The sequence below is a fragment of the Rhineura floridana genome, chromosome 6 (assembly GCF_030035675.1).
Source record: "Rhineura floridana isolate rRhiFlo1 chromosome 6, rRhiFlo1.hap2, whole genome shotgun sequence".
NCBI lineage: Eukaryota > Metazoa > Chordata > Lepidosauria > Squamata > Rhineuridae > Rhineura > Rhineura floridana.
The window spans coordinates 59319982-59337275 of NC_084485.1; the positions used below are offsets into that span (position 1 = coordinate 59319982).

Sequence of the window (17294 nt, forward strand, 5' to 3'; positions counted from 1 at the left end):
GGCTGTGCGGAGATTTGAACCCTGGTCTCCCGGGTCATAGTCCAGCACCTTAACCACTACGCCACACTGGCTCTCCTGCCCAACCTACAGCAAAGCATTTTCACTGGACACACCTTGGAGTGGCAACGAGTTGATTTACCAAGCTGATTTCATGGAGAAATGCACTGAACTCAGGTTTTGGAACAAAAAGGGATGGAGTTTGACTAGAGTCATGTGTCGCTGGCTTCAGAAAAGAGAAGTAGAGATGAAGCCAGCACAATCACAAGTGTGTTTCTCTACCCACAGTGTATTGAAGTGGATGTAGCACACTCAATGTGGATGAGTATTTGGAGGCATGACAAAATGCCTTAGAGTATTCCTCTGGAGTTAACTGGGCAGACAGAAAATTGGGAGGGAAGGCAGAACTTGAGTGTCTTGGTATCCTGGCCCAACCTCTAATTTTTCAGCCAAGAAATATTCTTCTGCTAGTGAAGAGGCTGGCTTTACATGCCTACAGCAACCTGAGACACATCCTCTGCTCAAATGCACTCTTGAAATTCACAGCCACGCTTGTGTGAGCACTTGTGTAATACTAGTGCTTAGGCTGCCTGCTTCCATTAATCACTGAAAGAACCGATTTGAGTTGGTTGACATTAGCTGTGTCATTTTTTGAAGCTCAGAAACTGTGAAGCTGAAAGCATTACATGATTAATCTTTACAGTAAATCAATTATTCCCTTAATTACAAGTTACAGAGTAGATTGTTTGCTGGGTCTTAATCAGAACCCTTCCCTGTAAAGAGGACCTCAGTTGTGAAGATATTGCTGTAAACAATCTGTTTACATTTCTGAATCAGCAGAGAGAAACTCTTGTCTTCATTAAATATCTTCCATAATGAGACGTCCTGGATTAATTTTCTATTCCAAAAACTACTAACCTCCTAGTTTTAAAATGTCAAGTTAAACCCTGATGCAATTTTATATCATTCCATTTTTATGCTTTGTTTTTCAAGAAGGGCAAGTCTCCGTATAATACGCAGAGAGGAATTAATATCAGCATCGCCAAACTGTAATAAAGGAACATACGGGAGAATTCAAGAATTTTATCAGAGTCAACGTCTCCAGTCCCTTCAACTTCCTTTAACATTTACACTCTAGTTTACCATGGCAGGAGCTGATAATCATGTAGTAAAGAGCCCTTTCCTAACTGAGATTTTGGTTGTCCAAGTCCCTCTCACCAAAAGAAGGGTTCCTGCTGGAGCATCCTACTGGATATATGATGAGTTGCATATGCTCTGTCTATGGGCCCTGCTCTTGATCTATATGTAAGTTAATTAGCCCTATGAGCATTCCATAAGCTTGTTAGGCATATGTGATGGAAATTGCAAAATAAGGACCCAACTGATTTAGGGTTGTATTCAATGTTAGTTCTGCACAGAGCAGACCCATTGAAATTAATAAGTATGACTAACTTAGGTCCATTAATTGCAATAGGTCTACTCTGAGTAGGAGTAACATTGGAGCGTCTTCATACTGTTAGAATGATACAAAATTCAGGAAATTTCTTCTGGCAGCATCCTATTAATTTGTTTGTTTATTTGCCATTCTTGTATATCACTTTTTCTTAGGAATGACCTCAGAGTGGTTTACTTCAAAACAAACATAGCAATAAGATTTTCAGCAACAAAAATAAAAATACAATTAAAAACCAACAATGAAACAATAACAATCCATGTAAAATGCAAAAAAAGACTAGAGAAAAAATAAACTAAGCATGGAGTTGCATTCAGACATAACTTTTACTCAGAGTGAAAATGGAAATGGACTCCCTTCAAGTTGATTCCGACTAATGGCGACCCTATGAATAGGGTTTTCATGGTAAGCAGTATTCAGAGGGGGTTTACCATTGCCTTCCTCCGAGGCTAAGAGGCAATGACTAGCCCAAGGTCACCCAGTGAGTTTCATGGCTGTGTGGGGATTCGAACCAGTCCAGCACCTTAACCACTACACCACACTGGCTCTCAAGAGTAGATCCACTGAAATTAATGAACCTAAGTTAGTCATGGTCATTGATTTCAATGGGTCTACTCCAAGTAAAAGTTAATTGAATACAACCTATGGCCTCCAAAGGCTTGGGAAAACAAGTAAGTTTTTACCATGCAACAGAAGCTCAGTAATGTCACAGTCCCCACCCACAGCTGGGACACTACCACAGAGCAAGCCCTCCTCCTGCTTCCTACATGATAGGCCACACCCATCAGTGGTACCAGACGCACTGCTCTCCTGCTGATCTCAGGGCTCAGTCTGGATGATATGGTGAAAGGCGCTCTGACAAATAGTTCCTATGTTGTTAAGGGTTTGTATGTGTGTTGTGATATTCTCTCTATGTGCGGAGCGGGGGAGATTATTTTGTAAAGTGGTGTTCTGCAAATGAATGGCCAGTAACAAGCCATTGAGACTATTAAATTTAGTTTGATCTCCTGTATACTATCCAGCAATTGAATTTCTTCTAATGTTACTACTTTGTTATAATAGTGTAGAACTGGAAGAAAGCCAAAGGTCAATGAAGATCAAGAACTGAGCACTATTTCTAAACAAAGTTAGTCCAGCATTAATTTCCAGAGTGTACACAATTGGCCACAGCTTTCTAATATATGAACATGAAGCAATCTACATGTCTGAAGGATTATTTATACATTAGATTATATTTTATAATGTACATCTAGTAGTCGTAAAGTTTCCTACACAGAAGTAACTTTCATGCTGGAATTTAGCAAAGCTTGCGATGATGGCTGTTAGGAATCTGATAAGGCAGCACTGATAGCCCAGCCAGGCAATGAGGCCATCCTCACTGCAGTCTCTGAGAGTATTAAGGCCAATCTCTGCTCCTGCACAAAATCACTCTGTGAGCCAGTAGAAAGAGTGGACTTCAGCCTTGTGGCTCTACCATCAATCCTATTGGATGGCCTCATATAAATACTTTCTGGAAATGAATAGTGACTCACTCCAGAGGAGATTTATTTATTTATTTATTAAATTTCTATACCGCCCCATAGCCGAAGCTCTCTGGGCGGTGCACAACAGTCAACATCAAAATACAACAGGTCACATATAAACAGATTTAAAACTTTTTAAAACTTTAAAAATATAAAAGTTTCCAGAAGAATCAAGACAGTTTTCAACACATACTAAAATGCTAAAATGCCTGGGAAAAGAGGAAAGTTTTAACCTGGCGCCGAAAAGATAGTAATGTTGGCGCCAGGCGTACCTCATCCGGGAGATCGTTCCATAATTCGGGGGCCACCACTGAGAAGGCCCTTTTTCTTGTTACCATCCTCCGAGCTTCCCTGTGGGTAGGTACCCGGAGGAGGGTCTTCGATGTAGAGCGTAGTGTACGGGAAGGTTCATATCGGGGGAGGCGTTCCACCAGGTATTGTGGTCCCGCACCGTATAAGGCTTTATAGGTCAAAACCAGCACTTTGAACCTGGCCCGGAAACATATAGGCAGCCAATGCAAGCGAGCCAGGATCAGTGTTATATGATCGGAGCGCCTAGTCCCCGTTATCAATCTGGCCGCTGCATTTTGTACAAGCTGCAGTTTCCGGACCCTCTTCAAAGGCAGCCCCACGTAGAGCGCATTGCAGTAATCTAACTTCAAGGTTACCAGAGCATGGACAACCGAAGCGAGGTTCTCTCTATCCAGATAAGGGCATAGCTGGGCCACCAACCGAAGTTGGTAAAAAGCATTCCGTGCCACCGAGGCTACCTGAGCCTCAAGTGACAGGGATGGTTCTAAAAGAACTCCCAAGCTACAAACCTGCTCCTACAGGGGGAGTGCAACCCCATCCAGAACAGGTCGAACATCCACCATCCGGTCAGGAGAAGCACCCACTAACAGCACCTCAGTCTTGTCTGGATTGAGCCTCAGTTTATTAGCTCTCATCCAGTCCATTGTCGCAGTCAGGCATCGGTTCAGCATATCGACAGCCTCACCTGAGAAAGATGAAAAGGAGAAGTAGAGTTGCGTGTCATCAGCATATTGATGGCAACGCACCCCAAAACTCCTGATGATCGCACCCAGCGGCTTCATATAGATATTAAAAAGCATGGGGGACAGAACTGACCCCTGCGGAACCCCATACTGGAGAGCCCAGGGTGCCGAGCAATATTCCCCAAGCACTACCTTCTGGAGATGGCCCGCCAAGTAGGAGCGGAACCACTGCCAAGCAGTACCGCCAACTCCCAAATCAGCGAGTCTCCCCAAAAGGATACCATGGTTGATGGTATCAAAAGCTGCTGAGAGATCAAGGAGAATCAACAAAGTCACACTCCCCCTGTCTCTCTCCCGACAAAGGTCATCATACAGTGCGACCAAGGCTGTCTCTGTGCCAAAACCTGGCCTGAAACCCGACTGAAATGGATTCAGATAATCGGTTTCATCCAAGAGTGTCTGGAGCTGGCCAGCGACCACTCGTTCCAGGACCTTGCCCAGGAATGGGACATTTGCTACCGGCCTGTAATTATCAAGATTTTCTGGGTCCAGGGACGGTTTCTTCAGAAGTGGTCTTACTACCACCTCCTTCAGGCAGCCAGGGACCACTACCTCTCGCAATGAGGCATTAATCACTTCCCTGGCCCAGCCGGCTGTTCCAATCCTACTAGCTGTTATTAGCCACGAGGGGCAAGGATCCAACCTATAAGTGGTTGCACACACCAGTCCAAGCACCTTGTCAACGTCCTCAAGCTGTACCAACTGAAACTCATCCAAGGAATCAGGACAAGGCCGTGCTCTGGATACCTCATTCGATTCAACTGCTACAACATTGGAGTCCAAGTCCCGGCAGATGCAAAAGATTTTTTCCTGGAAGTGCCTAGCAAATTCATTGCAGCGGGCCTCAGATGACTCGGCCATGTCTCTAGGGCCAGAATATAATAGCCATCGGACAATTTTAAAAACCTCCGCTGGACGGCAGATAGATGATTTAATAGTGGCAGCAAAATATTGTTTTTTTGCTGCCCTCACTGCCCCTAAGTACAACTTAGTGTAGGCACTTACCAGTGCATGGTTGCATCCATCAGGAGTTCGCCTCCATCTGCACTCAAGCCGTCTCCGATATTGTTTCATCGCTCTCAGCTCCAAAGTATACTACATTTATGTAGTTGAAGGTGGAATTGCTCATCACACTTTGTAAGTGCTGCATGGCAATCCAACAAAAGCAATATGTGGTGACACCATGATAATGGTAACAACAGCAAGTACATTTTAAATTTTGTTTTAAAACACTGGAAAGGGATTCCCTAAGACATCTTCTTACTGAACATCTAGCAAAGTTTAAGGAGCTCCTTTGAATGCATAATTGCCATTTAATGTGTCTCATGGTGTTTGAAATTTCCAAACACTCAAACGCAAAAAATAAATTGATGGAAGTGATCATAGAAGACATGCTGTGAAATTGGGGTGGAGTTCAGGGTCAGGGAGTTTAAATTAACCACACACACACACATGCAAACACTCCTTAGCCATGTAGTTTCTGAAGCTGCTGCCACAGAAAAGGAAAAATGAAAGAATCCTATTTTCAGTGTATCAAAAAGACCTTACAGTCAACATCTAGTTAGCACCTTTCTCTCTGATTTTATATTTTCCTTGAATTAGAAGATAAGTGATGTGCACAGCCCATTCACAAAATCTGGAACTCTGTGATATACACAAAAGTTTATCAGGCAGAGACTGGCATAAGAGGTACTTTTTAATAGGTGATGTTATTAGAAGAACAGTATTACTGCCTTATGAGTCCAGGAAAATGGGTCACCCATGGTTGACAAGCAGATGTGTTTTATTGCCCTTAAGCAGGTGAAAATGTCTGGTTTTTTTCAAGTTTCATCTTTTTTTGTGTGAAGATGATAAGTTATAATAAACTAAAACTGGTAAGTTGCCAATAAAGGACACTGGGATTTCTATGAGAAATTGCTGGAAAAAACGCCAGACCATTTTTATATTCACCATAGTTACACATTTTACAGCCTGATATAATGCTTTGTTCCCTGGTGCTTTATGAAACTCCCAGACATCACAGCTATGCCTCTCAAGGGACTCTTTCAGGGTGAGGAAAGGGACAATGCAAGCATGGAGAAGGAAGTGAGGCAACCTGTGGTTGACATGACCCAAGTAGCATTGTAGCACCTTTCAGGAGGGACCATGGTCAGTGACACAGCACATGCCTTTTTGTAAAAGATCCCAGATTCAATCCTCAGCATCTACAGGTAAGGATTAAAAAGATTCCTGCCTAAAACCCAGGAGAGCCACTGCCAGTCAGTGTAGAGTCCACTCTGTAGACTCCTTCTTCAACATGGTGCCCTTCAGATGTGGCTGGGCTTCAACTCCCTTCATCCCCGACTATTTGCCATGCTGACTTGGGGTGATGTGAGTTGGAATCCAACAACATCTGGAGGACACCAGATTAGGGAACTCTGCTGTAGGCAATACTGAAGTAGATGAACCAACAATCTGATTCAGCACAAAGTAGCTTCCTGAGTTCTTCTTTGAACTGTTAGGCAGTAGCATATCAGTGAAATACTAGTAAGGATAATTTTGGGGTTTTAAATTACATGTAGGCAGAGCTACAAGGCTGTAACCTCAACTGTTATGATGTAGAATCATCTTTGCACTAAAATAGGTAATAGCTAAACAAGAGGAATAAGGCTGAGCTGCCTACAGCCCGCCTTTTTTTTTCTCAGGATGAAAGTTATTGTCAAAATGCATATATGCATATGAACCTAGCTTAGTACTGTCCCCTCTGGTCTGAGTGGTCACAGCCCTCCAAGATCTCTGATAGAGGTCTGTCCCCAGTCCTATTAGCTGAGATCCTTTAACTCAATGGTAGGGAACCTGTGCCTTCCCTCCCATTCCCTTCCACAATGTTGCTGGGCTCCTACTCCTGTTGCCCTAGCTAGCAAGGTCAGGATGCCACAATGTGTAGTCAACTGAAAGATACGTGCTCTACCATGGAGCTGTGGACCCATCCCTTTTAGAAAGGCATTTCTGGGATCTGAGACAAGCACATCCATGAAACCATAGCAAAAAGGGCGGTAGCTTTACCTTTAGCGTAGCTTTCGAGTGGTTGTTTTGACCCAGTGGTCTAAACTATAATAGATTGCCAATGATATGACAGTGATACTGAGTCCTGGGAAAATGGGGAATGAATACATTTAAATCCTCTGCAATGGTGAGAAACAGTAATGATTACCTGGAAAAAGCTTCTGTTTCCCATTGGAAAAAATGAATACTAATCTCTCACTGCAATTGGGATGTGAAACTTCTTGTGAAGAAATATTAGCTTGGCATAAGTGCTGATTATTAATAAGCTATATAACTATCTACTCAACTGCAGCTCTTCACCTTTAGCGTGGGCTGAGATTCCAGTTATTTCAAGTAGATGAAGCCACTTGCTATCCTTGCAGTGCTGGAGATCCCATACACCTTGTGTGCACATCTCAAATCAATTATTAACAAGCAGCACAGAAACACTGGCTTGTTGGCAGAGCTGAGTGGTGAAAGAAGACCACAAGTACCCTCTGCTACCAAAGATTACAATGTTTCTTTGTAGAAAAGAACAGATAACAGGAAGATTTCCTCCTACATTTATGTGAATCAACCACTTCCAGTCTTCTTTCCCACCCCACAAAAGACTATGCAACCTGGATTAACTATTTTGTGCTTTATTTACAGATTGTAAATAAGAAGGCAGAGCTGCCCTAATGGTTTAAGCAACCCAAGTCTATGATACAGTTGGGTAATTTTAGACTCTGGGCTTTATGGCCTTACAGCCCCCCCACCCCTCTCTTAATGTGTATTACTTCAAAATGTAGTAAGCTAGCCCTGCTGTGTTGGGGGAGGAGCTCCTGTTCATTGACCCATGTAGTTGCTTTGTTTGATTATATTATTAGGGGTACACACGTGATTTGAGGTCTGCACCCCAGTCTCCTCTATGACATTTCTAGGAATCTTGGGGTGCACCTTTGAGTTATGTAATGCTGCTACTTCACATATCTTGGTAGCCAAAAAAAAGGATAGAGAGAAAAGCCTCGAAATGATGCTCAAAGAATGTATTAGATATGCAGTATATACAATACATTTTGGTGTATCACATTCTTCAGATGCAAGGCAATTGTACTCCACTTTTTGCACCAATAAAATTCGATTTCACTTACTGTACCAGTTCATTATAAAACAGAATACCAATTCTTGCTCCTGAAGATATGCCAAAACATGTTGATGATATGCCAAAATGTGTTTTCATATTTCAGCGCCAATAAATTTGCTGAGCATCACTTCAAGACTCCCCACCACCATCACCACCTTTCTCTTTTTTTCTCACTTTCTCTGGCTTACAGTCCTCTTGGTACAGCCCTTCTCCATTTTTTGTTCAGCAACATGTCTTGGGCCAGCACTGGGTGAAAGGATTAGGGCTTCTTCTCACACTACAATTTAACAAGGTGGGAGTGCTTTTCACATCTTTTCTCATTCATCTTTTCCATTCTGCATTTTCAGATGCAGAACCTGACTGTCTTTCTCTCTCACTCTATGCCAGTGGTCTCATGAATGGCTTTTCTGTCTCTTTAGGGGTCTATGGAAGACGAGCACAACATCAGCAAAGCCACTTCTCTAATTGAAAGTCAGCATCACCACCTACTGCACTGCTTGGAAAAAACAACTGTAAGTAGCAACAGGAAGCCTTCTAACTTTGAATCTCACACTCTGGGGGTTATTTCTACTGAAGACGATGCAAAGATGCTACAGTGTTGAAGATGCAGGGAAACTACAAAGCAAACAACACAAATACATAGTTTTAGGTACCCTTGGGAGATGAGGTGTGCCATGTATTTTATACATGCCTTAGGTCCAGTGCCATATTTTCTAAAAATGTGTTGCATCGAGCAAAAGGATTCCTTTTCTCAGGACTCAATTTCTCACCATGTCTTTTTGCTTTCTGACCTTTCCTTTAAAAAACACCATCACCAGTTTGGTGCCTAACAAGATATTTACACTGATAATTAAAGACAGAGGTGCTCAGTTGCTTGTCCTTATTATTCGTTTGCTTTGGGTCAGTGCCAGCTTGAGATGCCTGCCATGATACCTGTCCTGCATTGGCTACAAATTGTTGGATAATGCCCAGTGATCAGAGCAGCATGGAGTACTCCAAGCTGAAAGCTAGGCTGCTCAGATGTTGGGCAAACTCTTCCATTTCAACTTCTTATGCTTCAATAAAAAGTGAATGGGAAGTACTGTGAATAGAATATGACAGTTGCCTGAGATTTGCACATCAAAGCAGTCTTCTATACACATAGCCAAGCCAAATGCACTTCTAGTTGCATTCTTATTTGCATCTTATTACTCATCTGGGCCACACTCATTTGGCTGGATGAGTTGTTCAATGTGTATACAATGCACGTCCCCATTCAGGGTCACCACTTGTTATATGTGACTACTTGCTCACAACTAAAGCAGCATGGGGGCCCATATGTTGTCTTTACTCCCTCACTATCTTTTCTTCAAATTACTAGGTTATTATCAGTCTTTTGCTGCCTCTGCTTCTGTTTGTGCAGTGCAGCAAACCGCCTTAAACACTGGTAGTATACATGAAGAAAGCAGATACCTGTTCTCCTAGGGGCAACCCAACTCAATGGTGGGTGCAGATTTTGCTGTCATTCCTGCTAGCTGTAAGCACAGGTAGAAGACACCACATCCAGAGTCATGGCACATGTGGACTGCAGAGACTGAAGTGTTGCATGAGCATGTTCAACCTCACCCCCCAAATAAACACTGTAAATATGCCTTGGATAATATCCCCACAATGAGATGTTTATTCATAAACAAGCATCACTGTGCATTTGTGTCATACTCATTAGAGAAGTGCAGGGGGGGAAGCAAAGCTAAAGGATGAACATTACCATCCCTGCAAATATATTACATATTTTTACCTTGACGCGCTAAATTTATTTATTTATTTATTGCATTTGTATATTGCCCCATAGCCGAAGCTCTCTGGGCAGTTTACAACAATTAAAAATATTAAAAACAAATATACAAATTTAAAAACACATTTTTAAAAAGCAATTTAAAAACACATGCTAAAATGCTGGGAGAAGAGGAGCCTTCCCCAACATCTGGCACCTTCCAGAAGTTGTTGGACTCCAACTCCCATCAGCCTCAGCCAGCATGATCGAGGGATAACAGAGCTCTAGTCCAAAACACCGAGACTCTACCATGTTAGGGAAGGCCTCTTGATAAAGTCATTCTTTTACCTTAAGTGTGGGGAACCTTTAGCCCTCCAGATGTTTCAGAACTACAAATCTCATCAGCCCTGACAAGCATGACCAATGGCCAGCAGTGATGGGAAATGTAGTTCAGAAACATCTGGAGGGCCAGAAGCTCCCCACATCCATTTTGCAAGTTCAAATCATCATTTTATTGTATTTAACTAGTAGCCATTACAAACCAAATAAGAATATATATATTACAATAACGAAATACAGACAAAGTTCAATTGAACAAATCCCCTGCACATTTTACACATTAAATTGTGGTTTTTTCCAGAGCTGAGGTCTCAACTTAGCTTAGGTTGCAGTAGGTTTTCTCATACACTTACGTCTTTCCTCATATAAAAATCTGATTATTTATATCAGATATTATATAATGAAAGTAACCCTGTTGCAGCTTGGCTGAGTGAATGGTAACAGCAAACAAGGGAGACTGGTCCAATCAGCAGATGGAACCATTTCCCTCTTGATTGATAAACCTGCTCGTTCTTTATGCCATCTCTGATACCACACAGTTTTTAAAATAAAACCATACAAGCATTAATAAACAAAGCAGAGCCACAAAACTATCAAAGGAAATTGTCACGTCTGGTTGTTTGAGCTGGTTAGTTTTCCAGTTTCTCAAATAACATGGTGGCTAATGCTGCAGTCCTGTACATGTCTACTGAGAAGTAAGCCCCATTAAATTCAGTGGAACTTATTTCCAGGTTAATATGCATAGGATTGTAGTCTAAGAGACTGACTTAAATAACGTCAGGTTTGAATCTCAACCAAGAACTCACTAGATCATCCCATTATCTCTCAGCCTCAGCCCCCCCCCATCTGCAATATAGAGATACTACTACACATCTTCTCTGCAGGGTTGTTTTAAAGTTCTCTGAGAAGTGTTTTGAACACTATATAAATGCTAAGAATTATCAACTTTTGACACAAGCATCAAAGAAAGGAAAAAATGATCAGTGAAATACAATATTCATTCGATTCAATCACTTATTGACATCTCCTATTAAAACAAAAATAATGTATGCAACAAGGGGGAAAACTAAAATTGAGACCCCATCTGGTGTAGTGGTAAACAGTGTTGGAAATAGAGTGAAGAGACCCTGGTTCAAATTCCCCATAGCCTTGAATTTTACTGGGTAGCTTTACATACATTACCTATCTCACAGGATCATTGTGGGGGTCAAATGTGATATCTTCATGCATGCTGTCCTGGATACTATGGATTTGGCGTTAAAATAGTAGTAAGGGACAATAAATTCACATAATAAATGTGTGTAAAATCACCATGGGGAAAGTTTCATGTTATCGTCTACAACAAATTGACTGCCCCCTCCAACACCTGAGCATTGATTGACTCATGAATGTGCATAAGGTCTGTTCACAAAACCTATGATAGAGGTCAGGAGCAAGACCAGAGGGCACAAACCACTCCTCCTCCTTGCATTGATTCTACATGTATTTCTTGCCTGAAATGGGCTACAGTTTCAAGATGATACGAAGCCACTATAGTGAATTCAGATAATTCACTGTTGGAGCATTTTCAGTATGTTAATTATTATAAAGCTGAATGATTAAAGAGGTAATTGATTATCAAAGTATATATGACCTAAGTTGATAGGAAATATTATAAATTATTCCCCATTTATCCTCCTCTGAGCTGAGATCCTAAATGAAAATAAGGATAATGCTATATCAGGAATTGGGTGGTGGTGGTTGGAATCAGATGTAGCTCATTGCAATCTCAATTGGTGATAAATCACTGTTTAGTTATAGGAAGGGGTGTGCTGCTGACCTAAACCATCTATCATTTTCAACACAGAAGTTGTTGTTCAAGGACTGACATGCAGCATGTTTAGTGTATGTTTTTCAGTGCACCCATCACAACAGTTCAGTCAGCGTTTATGCTGAAAATGCATGTCTTTCCATCATATTTACTTAATCAATTAATAAAGCATTGCACTAACAAAATAAATTGTCATCTTAGCCTATGAATTCTTGAAACACCGAGTCATTTTGCAATGGTACAAAGTTGCCAGTGGAATGAGGAATGACCCACGCATAAGAGTTACCAACTGGTTTGAAAGGGCAATTCATCTTTTTCTTCAACCAGAAATCAGATTCGCTGTCAAAATTAAATGTTAAAATATCTGAGCTGTGATGGATACTCTCCAAATTCAGGGAATTATCTGAAGCAAAGCCTGTAAATAATAAACAAATAATAAATAAACAAACAAACAAAAGAACCATGGCCTTTGGTATTCATCCTGTATTTTCTCTAGTAGCGCTATTTATGACTTGGATCTCACAGGAAGCCAAAGCATCTTGTTTCAAGAGATGGTGCCATTTGAAGTATGCTAAAAGAAAGGTATTGTTGCCCATTCAAACTTGTGTGATGCCAGGTGGAATGCTGGGACTTAACTTTGGAATGCTGGAATGGACAATCAATAGTGTTTTTATCTTTTGTTGACATGTTATCCTGTAGGGATTGTCCTATCTTGTGGATGATCCCCTGTTATCTGTACGAACTTCCACTTTCAAGGTATTTCCTTCTTAATTCAATCTGTTTACTGCAGTCTCTGTGCCATGTCTTGAGTGTTGTTTCCTCCCTTATTATTGGTCCTGTTTTTAGCAGATTGTGCATGTTGGCACTCTTTTGCTGCTCTTACAACTGTTGAATAAAAACTGCTTTATCTGTTTTTTTCCCCACACTTCCTAGCTCAAAAAGGAATATACTAAATATGAATGTTAAGTATGTGGTTGTGGGAGTTGCATATGTTCTGAGGTTTTATCCCTTTTAGCTTCTGTGCTAAGCACGATACCACTCATTTCTCCCCTACATTCTGTACATGTGTGTGTGTGTGTGTGTTTGTGTATAATCTGCCTAGCTATTGTAGGTTATAAAACATTACAATTCTACAGTAAGGTATACTTCGTATGTTATAGCAGTGGCATGGGAGCTGCTGTCATAGCATTCAAAAACCTGGCATCTTGTGGGTGGTGCAAGTCACACGAAGCTGTCCCACAAGAATATCACCTTTGATCTTGGCCAGGTGACAGCTGCATGAAAAGACATGCCTGATTGGCCCTACCCAAATAACATCAGGCTTTTAAACATTATGATAGCTTCATAGGAAGAAGTCACAAATAAGACATTCCTATGACATATGAAGGGGCACCTGTCACTGGAGTTTTAGCAGGTTTTCCACAAGTAATCTCCCAATCTGAAAACACAAAAGACGATGGCTTTTCTGTCAAAATTACTGCTCTGTGCTATTCAGCTAGGTTGATTGTTAAATATCTATCTCACCCTTTCCCTAACTAGGTTATTTTCACTAACATTTGGCATTTTAACCATAATCATGCCTTGCTTAGGTCTATCTCCGCTTCATATTCTTAAATCAAGAAGGCCATATATTACATTACATAATCAGGACTTAAGCTGCTTCCAGACAGGTGGTTCCTAGCAAGTCTTTGTTCTTCTGTTGTAAGCTGCAAGCAGAATTGCAATTGACTTTCCATGCTATTGAGAGTATTGTGTATATCCTAATATGTTCCATCCACACTAGTGGGCATGTTTGAAGCTCAACAAGCATTCATTATAACAGTTGTAGTTGGTACCATTTTGTGACTTAGTTTAGTTATCCATTTATTTAAATAGTTTTTAAAAAAGATTATCACTGAAGTATTTTTCTGCCTGTTTTTTAAATGAAAGAGAAGTATACCAGTGTCACACCATAACCTTAATTTTTGTATAATAGTGCTTTAGCATTGTAATACTTTATGAAAATAATATTTTGTTTTTTAAAAACACACAAATTAAATAAAACTTTCAGCTCAATGCCAGTTTAGCAACATGGTTAATGGTGGTGACCGGAAAGGTGGGTTTAAACAACATGACAGCATTATGGTTTTATAATGCTATGCCTCTTTTACAGGGAAAAAAGATAGCCAGAAAAGTGTTTTTGTGATAGTTAAAAGATTGATTTTTTAAAAAATAAACAAAATGGTGCCCATCTCATACAATGGTGCCCATCTCAAATGTAATGATGAATGCATGCTCAGCTGTGATAAGTCGTTTTCCTGATAATGTCACTGCCCATGTTAAAACCACACTTGTTAAAAAATATGAAACAGTAGGCATCCCATCTGTGGCGATTATGCTACTCGTCCATTCTTCTGAATAAAGATGGACTTTCTTCAGTCTGAGAAAAGATGGAAGAACCACAGGAAAATTCACAATAGGAATGATTGGATGACAGCACGGTATGGATTTCCATAAAAAGTGAGTGAGTGAAGCATGAAAATTCTACACTAAATGCCTATAGCTATATGTAATCTTACATATTCAGAGTACACCCACTGAAATGAATGGACATGGCTATCTTACTGTATGTCCATCATGTAGGTCTATTCTGACTAAAGCTTAACTGGATGCAAGCCCTGGTGTGGAAGCACTTTTATACTACCATGACTGAACTTTCCAACTAGATGACTTTAACATTGAACTTCCTTCCACTCATATTGAAGGCACTCATTCAAAAGTATCTCATGCGTTCTCTTCTTCTCCTTCGTGTATAACGTGCAAAAGAGAAAGAAGGGAAAGATGTATCTGTGTGGGGAAACACATGAGCTTCACACATCTCCATTGCTCACACCCATCACCGTACAGAAGATGCTCAAGATTCCCAGTTTGCTTGCTCCACAAGAAAGGCAAAAAGAAAAATTACTAGTCCTTCATGCTTTCTCTGTCACCATCACTTGTTTGAATATTTGAAGTTGCCGAGTGAAAAACAAGGAATGTGATGTGACATGTGAAGGGCTGTAGCTCAGTGGAAGAAGATCTGCTGTGCATGTAGAAGGCTCCAGGTCCAATCCCTGGCATCTCCAGGAATGTCTCCTGCATGAAACCCTGGAGATCTGCTGCCAGTCAGTGTAGATGATAATGAGCTAGATGGACCGATGATCTGACACCCGTCCATAAAAATGCACCTATTCGTGAACATAACATACAAAATGCATTATTTTAGGAGAAATTGCTTTGGCAAAAAAATGTTGCCATTTTTCATTAGGAGAAATTCACACTGAAATGCAGGCAAATTTTCATAAGGACTTTTATTTTTTTAAAAAAATCACAACCTGGTGTGGAATATGGAGAACTGAACTTAAGAATGGAAAAATTGAGAAACCAAAACTGACAGATTCAGCCATGCAAATGTGTGAGTTGCACTATTTTTTTTTTTTTACCAGTGCAGTTCCACTGAATCTAACAACCTTGCTTTACACTTGTATAACAGGACAGTTAGGGTATGTCAGCATCAGCACTGCTTGTTGCATTTCTTTTTGTTTCAGTTTACTATTGCGGGTCAACCTGTATAGCAGTATTTGTTATTTTTGCAAGCTTCTACAAAAAATTGTGCAATTGTTCTATGTGTTAGCATAGAACACATTTGTTACAGTTTGCATTCCACTTCTTGGTCTCTCCCGCTTCCTAGTCTGTCCTGCCCTCTCTCTCTTATTGGCCTTTCTTTTCTATCATGGTAAAATTGCATCATATGCCAACATTTCTTGCAACCTTACTAATTTTATCTGTTAACTTCTTTTAGTAGAACCTAAACCCAAGCACTTTACAATCCTTGCTTGAGATTCCTTCTCCCTTATTTTGGACAAACTGTATTAAATTTATTGGTGCAATTGTGCTAACCCTATGTTTACTAACATATTGATCCACAATTCTCTGAAGAGTAACGGAGCAATCCTAGTCATACATATGCAGGGCTGAGGGGAGGTGGATACTGTGGATCCCTGGCTGAGCCAGCTGGGTCCCAACTCTGCCAGGCCACACAGGCAGAAGCCTCCCCCTTAGCACAGTCATGGTTCTGCCATAGGGCAGCCAGCCCAACCTTGTTCAGCCAGGGATCCTCTGAAGAAGCCCAGTCTGGCATAAAGAAACTGGTGAAAGCTGGTGCAAGGCCCCAAAAGAGGTGTTCCAGGAGCATTGGGGGGAATGGGCCGAGGGGGGGGGGACTTGCGTGACATCCAGATCCTGTTCGGCTCCCTCCCATGGCCCTCCGTCTGAGCAGGCGGTATGCTGGGAAAAGGGGAGGTGGAAGGAAACATGTATTTTGTTTCCTTCTGCTACACCCTGCCCGCTCAGCCAGCATCCTTCCCTCCCAGAGGCCCCTGAATGGCAGCTGGATGTGGTAGCTCCTTCCTCCATCTCTGCTTCCGTTGGCCTCCAACAAGATGGAATGTTCTGAAAGTTCTTGTTTATGGGAAATGCTCAAATATTATTTTCCAAATTCTTAAGGGACAGAAATGAAATGAATGAATGAAATGTGACAAGTTGATCTGGAAAAATGAGTGTAGTTCCACTAGTAATCTTCAAACATTTTCCACACATCTGTGCTTCCTCTTCTCTCAGACATGAAAAAGTCAGAAACAATCCCATCCCACAACTCCAAAACAAAATCAGTAGGGGGTGAAAGCACCAAGGTATCCTTGGCAATTGGGTGCATATGCACAAAAACCAGCTTATTAATATCTCGTCCATTAAAATAAGAGACCTTTCTTCAAAAATTATCACGAGAAGATTTATCATAGAACTTTTACATCAAGAGGTTATTTATTTTATTTATTTATTTATTTATGGCATTTGTATGCTGCTCCATAACATAAAGATCTCTGGGTGATTTATAATAAATAATAAGGGACAGGAGATGGAGTGAGGTACAAATGGCAGCAGTTGTTTGCAGTGACAAGATCATGAGTAAATAAGCTGTTGCAGCTATATCCGTAAGGAATTCAGTTCTGCTAGATATGACCATCATGCCATTAGCCCTGGCACAACTGTTATGGTTCTTCTGTTGCCAAATGCATTTGGCGATCTGAACAAAATCTTGAAGGCCAGTGTATGGACACCATTTATCTAGGGACCATAAATCCAAAACTCACCTCATCCCCTCATTTACATATTCAGGGGATGAATCAGAGACTGAAG

At 41.0% G+C, this 17294-nt stretch overlaps 1 protein-coding gene across 2 annotated transcripts in view; it reads left to right on the forward strand.

Annotated features, from left to right (window-relative positions):
* KCND3 (potassium voltage-gated channel subfamily D member 3) overlaps positions 1–17294 on the forward strand; it is a 425142-nt gene that overhangs the window by 404168 nt on the left and 3680 nt on the right. The window contains exons 4-5 of one of the 2 annotated variants that reach the window (XM_061632018.1): positions 8598–8690; positions 12780–12836. In XM_061632018.1, coding sequence (XP_061488002.1) covers positions 8598–8690; positions 12780–12836 — 150 coding nt within the window. The remainder of the gene's footprint in view (positions 1–8597; positions 8691–12779; positions 12837–17294) is intronic. The other variant, XM_061632020.1, reaches the window with a different exon arrangement.